This window comes from Hetaerina americana, unplaced genomic scaffold (genome assembly GCF_022747635.1).
Source record: "Hetaerina americana unplaced genomic scaffold, ioHetAmer1.1.p SCAF_1, whole genome shotgun sequence".
NCBI classification, from domain to species: Eukaryota; Metazoa; Arthropoda; class Insecta; order Odonata; family Calopterygidae; genus Hetaerina; species Hetaerina americana.
This window is the reverse complement of record NW_027286069.1, coordinates 64,242,660-64,262,920: the sequence shown is the minus strand read 5'-3', so window position 1 is coordinate 64,262,920 and position 20,261 is coordinate 64,242,660. Positions and strand designations below refer to the sequence as shown.

Below are 20,261 nucleotides of genomic sequence, written 5' to 3'. Positions count from 1 at the left end.
AAACCTAGCTTAAACAGATGACAAATAAATAATAAGAATTCAGCAGCATTTCTATAACCCCTGTATAAATTAATCCCCAAACAGCTTCTTTAGGGGTTTTGGTTTCCACTCAGCCACTTTTGAGGAATTGCTAGAAAAAATTTAGTAAGAGTGTTTATTTTATTTATATCTATAAAGACATTGCCATTAAGTGACAGCTCCCGTTCATCATCCTCAGAATTCCATGTATTACTCAGTACCAAAAATCATGTTCCTTTCTATCCGTGACCTTAATACTACTATGATATCATGTGTGCCTCTCCACATTCTGAACCAAAAATAATCATCCGCTCAGTTATTGTCTCCATCCTCTTATCAATGACCCTGGGTACCACTTAAGCTGCAAGTAAAATCAAACTTATAGTTCTATACAAATACCCTCTCTATCTTGCCATCAACTATGTTTGGACCCAAGCTTTTCTCATCTATATCGTACTCTCTCTCTATGCCTGTCTGCCAGCTCAATATATTTACCATTTAGTTCTTTTATATATTGCATCCCTCTAAATAGTTTCTGGGTCAGTTAATAATTTTCATGATATGTCTTTGCTTGTTTGGATGGATTTTCACTCCTAACCCCCTGATAGTTCTTTCACCAGTTTCACTTATGTCTGTTTATAGATTGAATATTATCTTATACTGTAGGAAGTCAGCATAAGAGGAGAAGAAATTTCTGAGGACAACAATTCCCACCTAAACAGTCAACCTGTTTAAGTCAAGCGTGACTGTCATATGAATTATATGCCCCAGATTTTCAAATTTTCTTAAAATTTTGTTTAACATTAATTTGCTAGATATCAAATTTTCCCTTTTAATAACAAAGTTCAGACTCTCTTCTACATTAAACTGAAAACAAACAATATCTTCAGTTCAAAGTTCCCAGCCCTACTCTAAACAGTCTTCCTTATTCTCTTATTGTCCATGGCCACCATATTTGTAAAAATCCTAATTCCCTCAACACATTCCTACCTAGAATTTTACTTTTATAAGAAAAAATTCTCAAGCACTCATACAACCCAAAAATTAGCCACAGCTGCACAAACAACACATTCCATTTGCACAACCAACATCCCCAGCATGCAGTCCTTAAAAATTATCCTCAGAGATTTTTTCCTCATCCTTTCCCACAATGAAACCAATTCTTAAATTTCACTCCTTATATTAAGTCTGTCTTTTAAAATTGTGGTACTTTATATTGTTACAGCCAATGAGTGAGTAAGTAGTACATATGTACTGCTTTTGATCAGTGCCTTTGGCACTGCACTCATTGACTCAACCTCACACTCCTTCATGCATTGTCATTTATAACACTAAGTGTAGATTGCATACAATTCCTTGAATTTTCTCCTCCTCTCCTGCCATTTACTAGGATTCATTTGTACAAACTTGGAGCCTAAGGATTCCAAGGACCATGGGTGAGTTTAGCTGTGGATACTATGTTATTAGCAGAATTCCTACTGTTGACCCTTTGGAAATTCTTAATCCTATAAAATTTATATAAATTCTATAACTATAAATTAAGTAACTACATTTGATTCCTCATTTCTTTTATTTTTCTTACCAACCATGGTTTCAGTAATATGAGCCATTATCAAGAGTCCATCCTTCATAATGGGACATTGTGCTGAAAGTAATTTCATTCTACCATGAGTATTAAACATTTTCACAAATTAATGACTCATTTCATTAATTTAAACTCCTATGTTAGCAGGGGAAATATCAAATACATAGTGCGTCTTTTTTACAATGTCGATCTTTTTATTTTTGTATAATATTCTCTTTTTAATATTCTTTTTTATGCTTACCCATTTGATGAATATTAGTAGCAACTGCAACTCTTTCAACATCTTTCCCAAAAATTCAGCACTTAGACTAAAACAGTAGTGCAACGTTTTCGAATGTAATCACAAGGTATTTAATGAAAAATTAACTTTTTGGAAGAAAGTTATAATCTATACATTTAAAATTGTCATGCAGGATTTCTTAACACATGAGAGAAGATACTTTTTGCAGAGTTTAAACAAGTTTCACACAAACTCTCAAAAAGGCTTCACATCACCACACTTTATAGCAGTTGCATATTACTTAAGCCATGCCATAATCCTATTCATACTCTGCCACCATTACAATATTCCCAAGCCATAGAGAATTGCTTGAGGCTGATTGAAATGTAGCAAATAGAGATATAGTGAGTAGATTTATATCACTGGGAAATAATTCAGATAAAAAATATAATCACTTACCAGGTAATGAAAGTCTATGTTGCCAGCACTGGATTCAACAGTGAAGTAAATATTCACTATGTGACGTGTATTGCATTCAAGTGTTTTAGGATCCCAGTCGGCAACTTCAATGTAGCTTCCAGATGGTGAATACCAAGGCTCAGCATCAAATGAATCCGAAGGTTGGTGCATGAAAGCACGCCACCTCTTGTTAGGGGAATAAAATGTTGTCTGATGTCTCAGTGCAGTGGCCTTTAATTAAAAACACTGTGATCAATGTTTTGGCAATAAAAAATGATTGTGTAGAACCATTTTTAGTTTCCTCAATGAGAATAGATATTATATGGCACTTACTCATCCTAAAGTACCTATGCCATAAAACCTGTTCATGATGAAGAAAAACTTATCTAAGATTCTTGTCAGAAATGAAAAGTTCATGTTGATACACTCTGAGATAAATGAAACAGTTTCTGGCGTCACTTGGTGGAAGTTCTTCATATTGAAATTAAATTTAAAATACTTCGCCTTTCCACATAAACCTTATTTTATTTTATTTTTAAATTTAAAATACTTCGCCTTTCCACATAAATAAGGTTTATGTGGAAAGGCGAAGTATTTTAAATTTAATTTCAATACTCTGAGATATTTTAATTCCCCCTCACAAACTCTCTCAATAATGAAATGAAATTCCAGATCTCTTGTATTCCTGGGCATTGAGTGATTTCTGATCACTAGTCACAATGCAGACAAAGTACATTTTCAACATTTATAATTTACCTGAACAGTAAACCATGTGAATACATCAAGGTGCTGATGTGGGACTGCAAAAGATCCAATTCTTTCAATCTATTGGGCAACTTAATAGTTTGCATATAAAATGTGCATAGTAGCCATTGTTTCATTAAATTTTAATATACCAAATGACAATATAATTTTACAAGGGAAATAGTAAGTGGCCCAGCACTGTGTAGAAAGAGATCCTAAACACCAATTTGGTAACAATGTTCTTATAGATACATATTTTAAAAATGTACGCATGACAAACAATGACCAATAGCCATCTCAGCAAGGCAGATAAATAGATAGATAGACAGTAGGTTTTTAAATACCTTTGTAAAATACCCATCCATTGTTTTCCTGGCCCCAATGACCTAAGCCCCATATTTATATACAACTGTGCTTCCTCCCTCTCATTATCTTTAAGCCGGCTAATAAATCATTACTTATATGCTGGAACTTCCCCATCATAGGAAAATAATGCTATCCCTATCAAGCTGACCTAAAAACTGACACCTCACAACTACCATTCCACTTTTTTTATTCTAATTTTTTCTTGTTTGTTAGAGGATAAATTTGAATTACCTATATAATTTTGCATCTCCCTTTCTGACTAGAACCAACATGGCTTCCTTCATGATCATACATGAGTGACATAATCAACAGTCTTCAATATCTTGCTTTGAATTCAATTGCAAAGTTGACAGCTTGATGCCATCTTTCTCGATTTCTTTGCAGTTTTCAAGGCCCTTGATCACAGCCTCCTCCTTCATAAGCTCAATCATTGGTTTAGCATTCATGGAAATTTTCTAAACTTATGTCCAGCATCCTCATAAACAGAACCCAGCAGGTAATGCAATATGGTGCCTTATCCACTAAGTCACTTGTAACATGAGGAAGGATGCTCTAAATAGGGTCTCAGAAGGGTACAATTTCTGTAAACAACCTCAATTCCAATAAACCCAGTACCATGTCTATCTCCCTAAAAAATTATCTCTTAATTTCAACAACTCCATCAATACCATGTTAATGAACCATGTGTTCTTGACAAAGGATCTTGGCATATTAACAGATAGTAATTTAAACTTCTCCGACCATATCCAGGCAGTAAAAATCAAGCTATCTCTCCTAGGCCCACCATTCTGCTCCATAGAAATTAGAATTATGAGATCATACTTGTCAACTGTTGTTCTTCAAATTATTTCACATTGCTCTCCCTTTGGTCAATGCCAGCTTCATCTAATCTCAAAACTCTAGATTATCTAACTAATTTTGTCTGGTAAAATAGAGAGAGTATTATTAGCCCCATTTTTGCAATATGTCCACAATACAATTCTGTCTTAACTTCCCATTCATAGACTTAAAACAGATTTCAAATTCACTTACAAGACTATTACTGTCATCATTGACAGGCCTGAAATGCTATCTCTGAACAATTTCAGAGTGCCAAATGGACCAATCCAAAGATACTCTGTAAGCTATATGCCCATTCCTAGATTATCACTCACTTTTCTTCTGCATATAATATATGCTAAAATCATGCCCTGATGGCATTGATACATTTCTTTTTTCCTCAAATACATTTAGGCACCACCCAAGCCCTAATCGTATCGCTACAAAAAGTAATTATAACCATCATCAATATTTGTTAACCTTTTAAATCATTTTTCTTGTTGATGTTTGTATGCATATGACTCTGATGGTATGTTCTCTCAAATATGCCACTGTAAATTGGCAGTATTCCTGTATTTGGACACATTTCATTTTTTATAAATAAGCAAGCATGGTAGTAATGGTAGCTTTATCAAGACTTCTTGATAACTTGAAAAATCCAATATGTATGTATATTCCAAAATTTATTGCACAACTTTGAAATAATGAACCGCATAACATAAAACATTACAAGACTAAGATAAATTATGATTTTTCTTGCTGAACAAATAAAAATCTAACAAAAATACTGGCAGGTTGGCAACTGAAAACCATGTTTAAATTTATGGAAACATATTTGTGAAACTCATATTTCTGTAAACACACACCTTAACAGAAAAAAATAGTTCTCTAGGGATATCTAAGTTGATATGTTATATATATCTTGGTTCTACGATTTTAGAGATATTGAAGGAGACAAAAGGAAATTCCCAAATCAGAGGTAAACATAATTTATGTTGAGAGTTCAGTATGTGTTTAAAAAAAGAGGGAAAAATTATTTCTTACCGAAATTGATAGAAGGGTTACATTAATATCTTGTGGAGGCACAACAAATTCTACAAAGCCAGCAGAATTTGAGGTGAAATTCTTGCACTCAATCAGTGTTCTTGACCAATGAAAATTTTCATTGACTTTCAGACAGAGTTGAATATCTTCACCTTCCACAGGTATGTCATCGGGCCTCAGTATTTGAACCTGTTGAAATTTAAAATTAAGTTGGCTGAGGGTAATCAAAGGCAGATGTAATTTTGAGCAACTCACATCAACTGATTTTTCAAAAGAAAAATACGATGGCATAATTATTTCAAATATTTATTTAATATTTAAACATGCACATGCTTTAAATGTGAAAAATTATGTGAATAAGTTAATTCATATTCAAATTGGGCTTCTCCAAATAAAAAAGAACATCTTTAATAGGAGGAAATGTCAAAAGTTAGCCCTACCCTGGGTGCAGTACGAATGTTACTGATGTCTGGGAGCTATTAGATCTGCTGACTAAATCACAAGTAATCTCTTCAATGAGGAACATAACAATATTGTATGATATCCCTTCATGATAACATACTTAAATAATTCTTAAACATTAACATTTTTAAGAATGAGATGAGGGAAGGGAATGTAGGCTATGAAAAACCATAATTATGAATAAAAACATTGATGATTTCATTCTGAGTTTCTATAGCCATGCTAGGATGATTTTACTTTGGAAATGCCATAAGAATATTTAAATTTGTTTGGTCAGTAATTCTCTATTATCCAGGAAATAATATTTACCTGCCAACGGGTGGGAAAATGGATTTTGTAAAGGATTTTTCAATATATAAACTAGTTTTTACAAAATAATAATCAATCACTTGAAGATGGAAACTGAACATAAAGTCTTCAAGTGAATTCAGAGGAACAGATAGAAAATTGGAGGCAGTTTAAACAACAGGTCAATAATTCAGTCATAAGATTCACCTGCTATAAATCTACCACATGTAGACTAAACAAAAGTTTTCAGTTGATAGGCAAGGGAAAATTATGGATATTCCAAAAGGCTTGTCATGTTTACTAACCTTTCCTTTGTATGGAAGACCTGGTTTAAAATATTTAGAGCAAAATGGAAGAAACTTTATTTTAAGAGCTCTATGAGATACTTTTATTTTATTGATGGAAGACTGAATAACTTCTGTGCCACGTTCAGTTACAGATGCATTCACGACAATGTGTTCAGGAGAAACTGCCCAATCCTCTAAACCAATTTCTTTTCCTACTATCGTAAAATTTGAGCAGCCTTCTTTTTCGTCCAACTGTAAAGAAAAAGTTAATAATTAGTTTTTTTACAGTAATTTATTAACTGCAGGCAATTTTATATAAAAGAATGCCTAGTTTAAATAATATGGATAAGAACGCAGCCTAGATAATGCCAATTATAACACCACTGAAAAGGAATACATATTTATGCATATTAAAATACTGAAGAAAATGAAACGACAGAATTTTAGTGGAGCGAGAAACCATTTGCACATAAATTTGAGAATTTTGCAGCAAAAAATCATTCACCAAGAACAGATATGAACCTAGATCCTTTCAAGCCAACTGCCTTAGCCAGTTAATTACTGATGTATCCTATTTCACTCAATTTCTAATTGCGTTCAAGGAAGAAGATGTTGTGATAAATGATTATACAAATTAATTGCAGCCATATGCACTGAAGCATAGTTCATGAGGTTAAAACTAGCATTTAGTCACACAGGTGTTTTCCTTAGATAGATAAAAAAAATAGCTAAAAATTCCATAACAGCAACTTCAGTGGAGTTACCCACTCACTGGTGTGCACAAAAATGCAATAATTCCACAGGGCATTGAACAAGGATCCCTTGATTTCCACCTGGTTGGCCAAAAGAACAAATCAAAAGGACAAGGTAAATTCCCATGAGCAGACTCAATCACAAAACATTCTTTTGAAATTATTTTCCACAGAAGTTATAATTAATTTTTAATACAAATGAACCCATAATTACAAACAACTTCATATAAATGATGAGTAAAAATGAGTCCTCAAATTAAAGGAATATAAATTAACCTAAAACTATAGTTCCATGACAAGAAAACTACTTCATGCTTTTAATGCATGTGTTGTTTATCAGTAGTTTCTGATATATATTGCATGTAATGATAAAAAGATTTCCTAACACATTTTCCTGCACCAAGCACAACATACACCCTACATATTTACAAGTGGTTAAGCCTGAGAACATGGTATAACTTGTGGGACTCTTCATAAAATAGCTTTTATTTAAAATAGATGGAAATTTAGCACTCATGACAACAACTTTTTTAACAGATGTCTAGAATTTCCTTGAAAGTGATAATTCGAGGTTTAACAATAAAATTATTACTAAATAGTTATATGCACCAACAAAGAAGGTAGTCACTCTTTTTTAAGGCAGACCTACATTACAGAATTGAGTTTTGTAGATTTCTTGAGACCTTTAGGCGCAATAGTTATTGCTGTAATTTTTTCAGGTAGTCCAAATTTTGTTTTATAAATAAGTATCAAATTTTATTAAACGATGCCATAATTTAAATTGAATGAGTAAAATGAATTATTGCATGTTATCTATCAGTCACAAAATGACAGCATTTTACATGAAACATAAAATTTTGGTTTGGAAAAAATAGAGCAAAATAAAATATTGTGCCATTCAAATACTATTTACTCTATGGATATCTAGTTTTCTCTGAATCTCATGTTGCCACACCTGGTCAATTATTCAGTAAATAGAATGTGCTTCAATGAAAAGAATTAGCTAATTCTATTTGTAAAAAGAAAGGACTATGATTATATTGGATTATGATTTCTTTCATCAAAAAAAGCCTGCCTTCTACGCCCCTACATATTAAAAATCTAGCTTATACAATTAAAATGCATGAAAGGCACCTACCAATGTAATATAAAGCTATGAACCAATTCTGACCATTATCTATGAAATTATTTTGTAACACCACTATTTTATTATTATTATTATTTACACAATTACGTTGCAATTAAGCGAATTTCCTGGTGGCAACGGTCAAGTTAGGTCAAAGATAACTCTTACAACGAAAATTAAATACGAACACATATAAAAACAGATAAGAGACAAAATATTTTTACATACAATCACACTTCCACATCACATACAAACAAACTTCCACATCACATACAAAATGCCGTCCACATCACATACAAACAATATTTTCACAACTACAATGAAGTTTATTACCCAGTGGCTGCTTTACATTTCAACTTAAAACTTCTAAAATTGGATGGAAAGGGCTCAAACAAACCTCCAGGCAGCTGGAGGTTTGGTCTTTTACTGACAGTAATATTTTGAACCTCATTGAAGAGCCTTGACTTATTGATAATAGGGATGCAGTTACACAGGTACAACTATAACATTTCTGAAATACGATAGGATATACTTATAAGTGTAATTTTAAAAGTAACCAAGACACTTACTTCATATTTTCTGTGGATTCTTGGGAGTTCCATCCCATTGTGTCTCCAAATTGGCACAACAGCATTAGCAGAAACCTCAACACTACCTTTAACTGGTTTCCCATAGCTATACCTAAAAGTGATATCAAGTATTAAATTAAACATTTTCAGAGCACCTTTTACCACTGACTGCCTATTTTTCAGAAAAGAAAGATATATTGTTATCATTAACTTACTTGGCACATATACAAAAGTGATATCAAGTATTAAATTAAACATTTTCAGAGCACCTTTTACCACTGACTGCCTATTTTTCAGAAAAGAAAGATATATTGTTATCATTAACTTACTTGGCACATATACGCCACGTAATTTCTTTAGAATCTGCTAGAATGTAGCTTGGTGGATTGATTATGACCTCATATTTTGGCAACACATATTCCTTCACCTCAAATATCTGTGTTTGAGTCATTTGATTTTTGTTTCCTTGAACTTTTATAATCCAATTCCCCTGGAAAGTTTAGAAGAGAGAGACGTAAGTGAGCAGGTACACAGTTTTGCTCCATAACTGAAACAGGAATTTTTAAACAAAAAAACCAATCAAATATCTTTCAAACCGAATATAAATGAGAACAAATTATTAACAGAAACACAGTTGAATAGCAATTTTTACTTGTAAGACAGCACTTAAATTCCACGTGGCAACATCCTCCAGGACCACATGGCCAATACCCCCACCTATCCGGTATAACACCACTCACCCCACTCTCACCTAGGTATGTTAACAGATATCAATAGTGTCATATGAGCTGAAGATAGCACAATACTGCCAAAATACCAACCAGGAAAAGAAATTTTGTGATTTTATATGCAAATGAAGAATTCTATGAAACATGAGAGGATGAAAAATGTTAAAAAAGATCTTACTTTTTTAGGAAACATTTAAAAAGTTTGAATGATGTTAACACTACTCATTGACATTCCAGTCAAGTTCCAAAAAAATTCTAATATTGTTTTAAACATATCAATTCTATCTTGAAGCCATAGTTGTGAGACAGTTAGGGGTGAGATGTTTAAGTTGATGTTTTGCAAACCCATGAAACCTTCAAATACTAATTATTTACCCAGAATAATATGAACAGAGCTTTAACATGTTAGTAACTTTTATCAGTTTATTTAATGGATTCACACTTCTTGTGCAGATAAAGCTTAGAGTTAATGCATCCAAAAGCATGTTAAGTAGGCTTTATTAATATTAGACTATATTTTAGATTTCTAAAAGGTCAATTTTAACAGGATATAATTTGTACCTGGGTATGAAGGATAATATTAGATATCCTTGTTTTGGTTAAAATATGAGGTGCAAACCAAGTCCCTTGGCAGGTACTTCAGGATGAAAATCAAATTGTCAGCTTGCATTACAAAACCATAATTGAGTGTACATTTTGGAAGAGTTATGGGATGCTTAAGGAGTAGTATATAAAGTGACTTCTGCTAGAAGGAGGAGCTGTGTAGAGAAAGAGAGAAACCAATGACAAGTGAGAGGTGAACAAGGTATATTGTGTTGTAAGAGCAATTTCTCATATTATCATGCTTATAGTTATGTAGTTTGTAAGTGATTTTTTATGAACAAACATTGTTTTCTGTTTTAGGGGTAAGAAGTTCATTGTGAACCGAGATGAAAATTTCATTATAATGGTTTCCAGTCCCTTTCTTCTCTGCATAATACATATATATATATATATATATGCTTTCATAGACGTAACACGGAAGTGCCGAATAGTACAATACACAGTAACACATAATATAGAAACACAAAAAAAGGAGAACACTCACACGTATTTTCTTGATATTTCGACGGAAACAATCCGTCTTCCTCTGAAGATGTAGAAGTAATGACTGCTGGAATTGTTGAGGTGAGGGGTGCGAGAGAAAGGGAAGGGGGCCAGGGGAAGGGGAGAACGGGAGGCGAAGGAGGGGTGAAAGGAATGGTTGGGGAGAGGAAAGGGAGAGGGAAGGGGTGGAAGTAACAATTTTAGGCCACTCCCATCAGTGAACGACATTGAGGCCCGGATGCTGATAGGCCATACAGATGTAAATGAATGCCAATTCAAGGGTTTTTAATTCTATAGGGTTATCGGATGTGGGAAGGGACGCTAGGACGGAAACATTGTAACACTGGTTGAAGGGGGTATTATGATGGGAAGCATGTTTAGGGATGGGGAGACCCGCGGACGGGGAGGAGGGATTGCACGAGGCGCGGTGGTTATTGATCCTAATGTTAAGTGGTGTGGAACATTGGCCTATGTAAAAGGACGGGCAGAGTTTACAGGTGAGAAGATAAACAACATTCCTTCCCTCTCCCTTTCCTCTCCCCAACCATTCCTTTCACCCCTCCTTCGCCTCCCGTTCTCCCCTTCCCCTGGCCCCCTTCCCTTTCTCTCGCACCCCTCACCTCAACAATTCCAGCAGTCATTACTTCTACATCTTTAGAGGAAGACGGATTGTTTCCGTCGAAATATCAAGAAAATACATGTGAGTGTTCTCCTTTATATATATATATATATATATATATATATATATATATATATATATATATATATATATATATATATATATATATATATATATATGTGTGTATATTGTATATATGTGTGTGCACGCAGAACCACACATATGGGGGGATTTCGGACTAAGGAAGTTAAGGGGGTTTGCAACTCTTCCTCTTGCTACCATGCTTATGCCAATGCTTTTTATGCACTTATATAATGATGTTTGGAACTAGACACTTTTAGGCTTGAGAATACATGATTACCTGTACAGGCTCTGGAGATAGCAGGAAGTTCAACTGGGCTAATCCCATTTCGGTTGGTACACGCAGCCACTGTGCCATTCGAACTCCTGAGGGATTTTCAAGCCAAATCTTGTGGATCTGTAATTAAGTATAAATGGTATTTTTATGAAAAAACCATGGTTAATGTTACATGATCTAATTATGCATAAAGTCCTGTAGTAGTATAGAGCTTATACAATATGACCGCAACACATGCATGCACACAATAAAGAATTGAATATAATTAACCTTATTGATTTTAATACCTATTTTCCCCTCATTTAAATCTATCCAAGAATGTTGAATAACTTCATGCATTATAATCGCAAATGATCTCACTTATGCTTTAGTTTAGGGATCTTAGCATAGTTATACAATAAGTTGAACAAACCTTCAAAGTTTATTGATTACAAAGTTACAACATTTTCTCTTAATATGATTCCATACTCCACCTCTTTTAGGGGCATAAATTTTCCTTACTTACAGGTCCTTTTACTGGTGATAAGTTGTGCTTCACTGTCATAATGCGAAATTTAACTTCTTGGCCAGGTTTGTACGTAGGCTTGTCAGTTTCAATGAACACAACAAAAGGATTCTGATCTATGAAAATTTCCTTTACACTGTTTATTGTGTAGTCATACACATCATCAAATTGAGCTTTTAGATGAAGCCTTCCTCTGATTTGTGTAGTAGGTGGTATATACAGTTCCATACATGCTCCCTTATCTGTACATTGAAATAAATAAAAAACATTAAAAATAATTATTACTTTTTCTTATCTTCTAACTCAGACAAACTACATTGCAAAAACCGTCCATCACAAAATTTCAATCATCCCTAGGGGAAATATATTGAAATACAGTGGGCATCCACTTAATGATATTCATGAGTTCCAGGGGCTGATCATATTGGGAAAGTAATGTTTCAGGTACACAACTACATACTTAATATAATAGGATGATAACATGTAAACATCTGAAGTTCTGCTGATTGATTAAATATAACCTTGCATTGCAAAACCTTTAGGCTTGCCAGTTAACTGTCTGTATTGGGCAGTGAGCCAACCATTACATCAAGCATTTGCAAATGGATACATTATTTTCAACTATTAGGAATCAGAGCTGTGAGTATGACTATTTTTAACAGCCTATAAAAGCCTCTATCTGTCTACAATTCCACGACTCCAAACAACATCATTTTGTGAATACACTCAAACGAAATGCTATTCATGGTTAAAAGCATTAAAAACCTTTTCATTTTTTTTATTCAACATTGAATATTTTTAATACATTGCATTGTTGACTTTGACTAATATATAAAGCTTTATATGTTTATCGGCTATTGACAGGAGACCTCCCCATGGACTACATCCTTGATGTAATGGAAGGGCTTGTGCCTAGAATATTAGGCAAGGGATAGGAATGGATTGGCAGATTGGATGGAATGAAGGGAGGAAGAAATTAATTGGAATTAAAAAGGGCCTTATTGTAATGTAGGATATAAGATAATGGTTTGATAGGAGAGGTATATGTATTATTGAACCATTGTATTTTCTGTGTCCATCCAAATCCTACCTTAACTGGTTTAAATACAAATAATAATATTAATTGAGAGCAGTTTGAGCTTGTCATGGTGATATCTTTCCTCTGAGATTCTCCAATGAGGAACTTGAGCACCTCAAAACAAACAAAGATGAAATGAAACCAATGTGTTTATGGATAAAGAAAAATTACTTAGCATAATATAGAGGTGAGAACTAATACACAAAGTAAGGTGGAGGCCTTCTTTTGAAATGCTAACTACCAATAGATGTGATGGCCACATAATATGATTACCTGTCCCCAACTTTTGAGTGTATCACTTCTCTTATTCTTCCAGCAGCCCTGCCCTAGCCCATGTCTCAAAGTTAGATAGTCCTTGGGGATAAGTTCAAAGAAACTACAAGAAATGTTGTAACACTATCTTTAGCATTCATCCAATTTTGTACAGAAATTAATAATCAGGTTATTAAAGAAATAATTTGCCCAGTCTAGGATTCTTATCCAAATTTCTTAACCACCATGAAATTTCTCATATTTCTCATTCAGAAATTTCTCATATGCAGGGATAACTGTTAACATCAGTAGGCAAGGCATCTCACCTCTACTTCTCTCTACACAGGCAGCTTATTGAACACTCCATGCATTGGATGCTGCAACTCTAGATTAAGGTGACATTCACCATAATTCAGCACTCAAATCTGTGACTAGAGCATCACTTATGGGAAGTTGTAGAGAGAAATTCATAGGCCGAGTGAGTAACAGGTACATAACAATATTTTTTATGAAATACTCATTATCTACACAGTATTGCAAACTACTTTTGTTCAATATATGTTCACAGTATATAATTAATATAGTTTTCCTGACTTGATGTACTAGTATATCAAGGAGAGATTTCATACTTGTACGCTTCCCTCAAGATCTCTTCATACTGAATTCCCCTCAATGGTACATTGAATGTAAAAATGCTGAAGAATCACTTTGTGTCTTGATTATGTAATTCCATAAACTTAATGTGATGTAAGCATTTATGTGTTTGTCCTTGCCTTGACTACATATTGCAACTTTTCCATTCAATTATGAATAAATACATTATCATTATACATATGCACAATTATTAAGGAGCCTAGAATGAATTTAAAATAGGGATTAGAGTACCTAATGCTCATTGGTTTATTGGTGCATTGGTGAGGATGAGATTGCCCATATCCATTGCCTTGAATCAAACCTGGGCCCTCTGGTCAGTAACCCAGTGCTCTACTTACTGGTACTGCTCTATCATGTTCATAATTAAATTACTAAACCATGTATTCAATTTAAACAAATATATAGATACTTAATATCTGGTTCACCTGGTTTCAGCTTATGTTGTAATGAGGCAATCTTTTCATCGGATCCAGTATGGAGTATGTCCACATGTACATAACCTGATCCAGGTATATTATGAAGTGAAAGGCACACTGTCTCATTGCTTTCAACGAGCAATCTCTTTGGAGCAGTGAAAACAAATCCCCTGAAAATAAAAATGAATACGCTTAATCATTATAAGAGGTGATACATCAAGTATAATTATGGAAAGAAAAAAAATGCAACTTTGCTAATTCGATTATGAATTGAAACCTGGGTTGTAAGATTAAAACATTAAGTGGGATTAACAAAGCTGCATGTTTTCTTTCTGCAATAGATAAGTGCCTCAAAGTCAAGCCTGAAATTATGATTTTTATTTTGTATTCAGTTGGAAAATGCATCAAAGAAATTCATTTGTAAAACTTGGGTATTCTAAACAACCATGTGCCACAAAATGCTGTAATGATTTATTGGATATAACCCAGGCTAAACTTTTCATGAGGATTAAGAAATCTGAATTTCTCAAGAAATTAAAAACTGACATTTTACCGGAAAGTTAAAATAATTTGAGTGGAGTTTTCATTGTTGTTTTCAATCTTTGTTGAAGCATATGCTACAAGCACAGAAGGGATCAAATATGGGTATAATATACGTTTCTCGATTAACTGTAGCCAAGAAAAATTTAGAAAAAAATCTGTAGTGAAGTTGTTGAAATACCTATGCTCTTAAATGCTGTATTTTTCTCATTTCAAATAGTTGCACTAATTCTGACTATAAATACATGTCTGAAATTCCTTCCTACGATCTTTTGGTGGCTTTTCCTTGTTCTGAAATCAGTTGTTGGGATTCAGTAATAAGGGATTCATATTCAGTTTTGAAATCAATGTTTTCTTGCTGTCATTATATTAAGCAAAGACTCTTTACTAGACTATGTTTAATACACCTGGCAGCAATTTCAGTAAATTCCCTGTTATTCTAATAATGAATTCAATCCTTAAGAAGACTATACTTTGGAACGTCTACATTCTCAATGTGTCCTACTGCACTTTCATGGACCCCATCTGCCTTGAATTTGATGATCTCATTCTCAAGAGAGGGGTAGGTGACATTTTTTCAGCACATTCTGCAGGTGTTTTATCTTTTTTCTAGATGTACTAAAATGTTTCATGAACAAGTATCTGTTCTTCAAACTCAGAGTCCAAGCTAAGAGCTAGATCATTAATGAATAAAAACTGAATGACTTCTACCATAGATTTAATGTAGTATCATTGTTTCATTTGTTTACATTAGCCATATCCACAGTAGAGAGATTTACAGGAAGAGACATGAGCTTATTTTTTCTCCACATTAACATGCATTACATATCGGATTCCATTTTTTCATGCTTTGAACCCACAGCCAGTCATGGAGTTTTCTTCAAATGATAGAAACCATTTTCTGCATGCTGCTTCTCTCTTTCTGAAACTGTCACAGTCAAAATGCAATATATTTTGCAACTGAACACTCCAGGCATTTAAATTGTTCCTACCAAGCAGCACAAGCTCACCTTTTTAAGACTCACCAAAATCTTCATTGTCATTGAGCAAAATAGGTCTGCCTACTTAGTAATTGTAACGTTGTGTCTCTGTGATAATTATTTTCAACATATTTAATTGGTCGAAGTCAAGGCCTAGCTGTTTCTTCCTCTAGTTGAAGCTTCTCATAAAAAAATGAATGCATGCCCATTTATGTAAAGATCATTTTAGTTTTGTGGTTACACTTTTCCACTACACCTCATAAACGCATCCACCTCTTCTTCTTCTTAAAGTAACTGTAATAGCACTAAATTCATTATAAAAATAATAATAACATTGCCATTACAACGTGATTACTATTTTATGTGATAGAAATAAGATTTCAGTGCACAAGATGGTGCCTGATTAGGTTAAGTGTTTGAACGGCTAGTGGTCTTTTCAACTCAGAGGCACAAAGAGATGACGTAAGGTCGAAGCTGTCGTTCCATGGCTCACAGGCACGCCAGAATAGGTGTCTATCTCAACTGCAGTTGATCATAGAAAAAATCCTGTTTCTTTTTTCCAAATAATATAATGTAGGCCCAAGTTGAATAAAAACGGCCGGAGGTAAAAATGGTTGCCTACAATTGATTTTTGATAGCAGATATAAAAAATTGGTAAAAATTTAATCATTTGAATTAATCACTTGAAAATTGGTAATTCTTCGGGATCATATACTTACTTTGATCAAAATACTATTATGCTGAGATGATCTGTCATCGTTATGGAAAGCTGTAAACATGGTCACTTTTCTCAAAGCTACAAGAAATTTTGCAAGTCCTCGTAGTTTGAACATACCGAGTCTGCCGATGGTAATAAAGGGCGCAGCACTTTCTACATAGTTCCATGGCACAAAATGCGGATTTGAAAGTTTTATTTTTCATTTAAAAGGTCATTCATTTTCATTCCAAGGTCTAGCAAATTGAATTGTAGCTTCGAGAGTTAACATAGTATACATTTTTCTCAAGTCGTTTACAACGACGACCCATTAACTGCACAACTGCATATAGTTGAGTATGCCGATAGCAAAACAGCAGGTGTAGTTGTAAAATATCAACTTGGAGTGTTTATCATTGAAGGACGAATACGTGCTCTCTTAAAAAATGCATTACTTGTTCTAGTCATCAATCCAATTGCTGCTGCAGAATGTGTCAAAATCCAGGTCAACATAATTTTGCCGGCGACAGTAATCACGAATTGCAATATCCGCACCGAAACTAACACTATAACTATTATTTATCCAATAAAGAATAAAAAATATACCAAACCGAGAGGCAGAAATGTTTTAAGGTGCACTGCTGGATGGAGTATTACTTAAACAACGTACCCTCGAACAGAGGAGTCTGCACGTCGAAGCTCGTTAGCTTCCTCCTATTTCCCTAAAAATTAAGACAGTAGTCACGAATCAAAACTTCTTGATAATCGTTTTGCTCATCAGTATTCTGTAACGCATTAGGGGAACCTGCCCCATGGGCAGGACCTGGGGATCTCAGTTTTATCTTCCCGGCGCATCATGGCAGATATGATGTTCCTACACAAATTGTTGAATAATAGCGTGTCCAGTCCAGAACTTTTGGAATTAGTCTCTTTGCAAACGCCTTCTTATGCTACCAGAAGCAAGTTATTATTTCACAGAGAATTTTATAGACGCAACTATATGTACCACAGCCCAATAGCTAGAATTCTGAGGGAAGGAAATGAACTTCCTCCTGAAATTGATTTCTTTGCTATGAATGCTATGCAGTTTAAGCGATGTTTGAGATACAATTTGTAATTGTGAAGAAATTTCTTTTTCTTTTTATATATATATATTCTTAAATTTTAATGGGTAATTGCCCGTGTATGTGCAATACATGTATGTATGTTGTGTTGTGCAATAAAATAAATAAAATAAATACGCGTGAACCGCCCCCCTTGCCCTGGCTTGGGTGCGGAGGCGCAAGGACTCTCGCCAATCAACAGAGGAGCGGTTGGAGAGAGGGAGGGGGAGGTAGAGGAGGCGGGATGAGAAGCGAGACGGAAGGAGGCAATGCGGTGAGGAAGAGGGAGGAGGGTCGGCCAGCGTTCGCCGAAGTTAATTTCATGATTAACTCTGTTTATGACGATATTCTATTGAAACCTCTTTTTTCTATTGTTCCATGCAACAAATACTAGGTATTTTCGATCGATTCATTTCCGCCGTTTTTGCGAAATACTCCGACGAATATACAAACGAGACAGGAATTGAGCGGAAGAGTTTATTTACTTCTTCAGTACATCTACATCAATACCCTGCAAACCACCAAAAAGGTGTGTGGCAGGGGGTGCAGCACCAGGAGGAAAGGGTAAGGGATGAGGGGATTAGGGTTTTTCAAATGGATGGGGAAAGGTAAGGGAAACCTGCAAAAAAATATATATATAAAACATATATATATATAAATATAATCGTATAACCCTGCGCAGTCGCTACCTTGTAGGTTAATACTTATTATGTCGAGCCGACTCCTGGGGGATTTCGATTACAAGAATTCTGGTCTCTTATTGTTCTCGGAAAAAATGACCATTTAAATCTGTCTGTCCTGCAGTCAATCTCTCTAATCCTACATTCGTGATCCCTCCGCCCGTAATACGTTGGGGTTCGTATTATGTTCTTGATGTCATCGGAAAAGGACCCATCTTTAAATGTTTTTAATAAGTTTAATCTATATTGTAAACGCCGCTGTGTAAGGGAATCCCAGCCTAAATATTTCTAGCAAAGTAGTTACGCTACTGCGTTGGCCATAGCAATTTTTGACAAATCTAGCCCCCCTCCACTGAACTCGTTCCAATTCCGAAATTAAATTTATCTCTTGAGGATCCCATATACTGGCAGCATACTCTAGGTGGGGCCTGACAAGGGCAATAAAACATCGTTCCTTCACTTTTTCGTCACATTTACCCAGCACTCTTTTTACAAATCCCAATTTTTTATTAGCGCGACCGCATATTTCCCGTATGTGCTTTCCCCAGGACAGATCGTGAGTAATTGTTACACCCAAGTATTTAAAGGAATCTACCCTCGCGATTTCTGTTTGCTTCACTTTGTAACTAAATGGGGGGGTGTTACTCTTTTCCCAAAAATGTATAACTACGCATTTCTTCAAATTTAATTCCAATTGCCATGTATTGCAGTACTTGAACTGCACATAGAAAAATTAAAAGCTGAATCCTGAATGAATCAGATTATTGTTTTTTACCAAAATCTCGTTAGAAACGGCGGCGCTCGTGAAAATATCACAAACCAAGGGGCTATTGTCTTCTGCTAGTTAACCCTTTTACTGCTTCCGTCTATTCTACGGTTCATTAATGATTGCCTGCAGACTTTAAAAAAATATAGCATATGCATTAGAAATGATCAGGCAACGACTTAACTAATCGCATATGGACCAAAAGGGAAAGTTATTAGCCCTTAAACAGCATCAATCACTTCTCCCATTTGACTATGACCCGCCGACGAGGTGTAAGTGCGCTTGAGTATTCTGATGATCGCTAGAGCTGTGCTGGCGGGAGAAATGATAATTGCTCCTGGTAGGGTCACCCATGCCAGATAGGTCGAAGGATAGGAACCAGACAGAATAGTCCACGCAGCGCCTGTTCCTCAATAAGACGCCGACAAAGGCGTCTGATGCCAGTGGGCTGGCCACTTGAGTGATGGCATCATATTAAAACTACTATTGAGGAAAGCAATGGGAAACCACCCAAATTAAATCTCCCATCCTACTATGACGGGTATAGGTCAGAGTTGGAATTTTGGGATGAGGTTGGGGACTGGGGAATCAAGAAATACAAAACGCTAGATGGAGAGGGGAAATATAGATGTTTTAGGGCTGTTCGGGGCGAGAAGGAAGGATAGTAGGGATTATTGGAGCGATGGAGTTCTTCACTTCACAGTATGTATTGAAAGTTTGTCCGATTCCTGATTCGCTGGCAAATTCCTGTTGCAAGTGTCTATTTTCCTTCAGTTCCCCGAGGAGGGTCACCTTGTGGCCGAAATACTCGTGTCCGACGCACACCCTCGTCTTCCCCTGTTTGTAGTTTATCTCTTGACGTTGCTCAATTTGAGTGATATGCTCCCAGTAGTGAAGCCCTTTTTGAATATGTGAGCGCTCGTGGGTCTGTCAGCTCTGTGGTTGTCCCTAGCGCGGACTTTATTCCCGTAAAAAATCGCGGAAGGTGTGTTTGTTTTAATAAGCCCAGGTATCCTTCACGGAGTCCCTTTAAACCTGTGAAGGATCCCAATTGGGCTTGTGT

At 35.1% G+C, this 20,261-nt stretch overlaps 1 protein-coding gene across 4 annotated transcripts in view; it reads right to left on the bottom strand.

Annotated features, from left to right (window-relative positions):
• LOC139692447 (alpha-1-inhibitor 3-like) overlaps positions 1-20,261 on the bottom strand; it is a 90,052-nt gene that overhangs the window by 49,593 nt on the left and 20,198 nt on the right. For all 4 annotated transcript variants that reach the window (XM_071590676.1, XM_071590669.1, XM_071590652.1 and 1 more), the window contains exons 2-9: positions 14,445-14,605; positions 12,036-12,277; positions 11,534-11,650; positions 9,069-9,229; positions 8,740-8,851; positions 6,311-6,544; positions 5,256-5,444; positions 2,283-2,513 (exon numbers count right to left, since the gene is read on the bottom strand). In XM_071590676.1, coding sequence (XP_071446777.1) covers positions 2,283-2,513; positions 5,256-5,444; positions 6,311-6,544; positions 8,740-8,851; positions 9,069-9,229; positions 11,534-11,650; positions 12,036-12,277; positions 14,445-14,605 — 1,447 coding nt within the window. The remainder of the gene's footprint in view (positions 1-2,282; positions 2,514-5,255; positions 5,445-6,310; positions 6,545-8,739; positions 8,852-9,068; positions 9,230-11,533; positions 11,651-12,035; positions 12,278-14,444; positions 14,606-20,261) is intronic.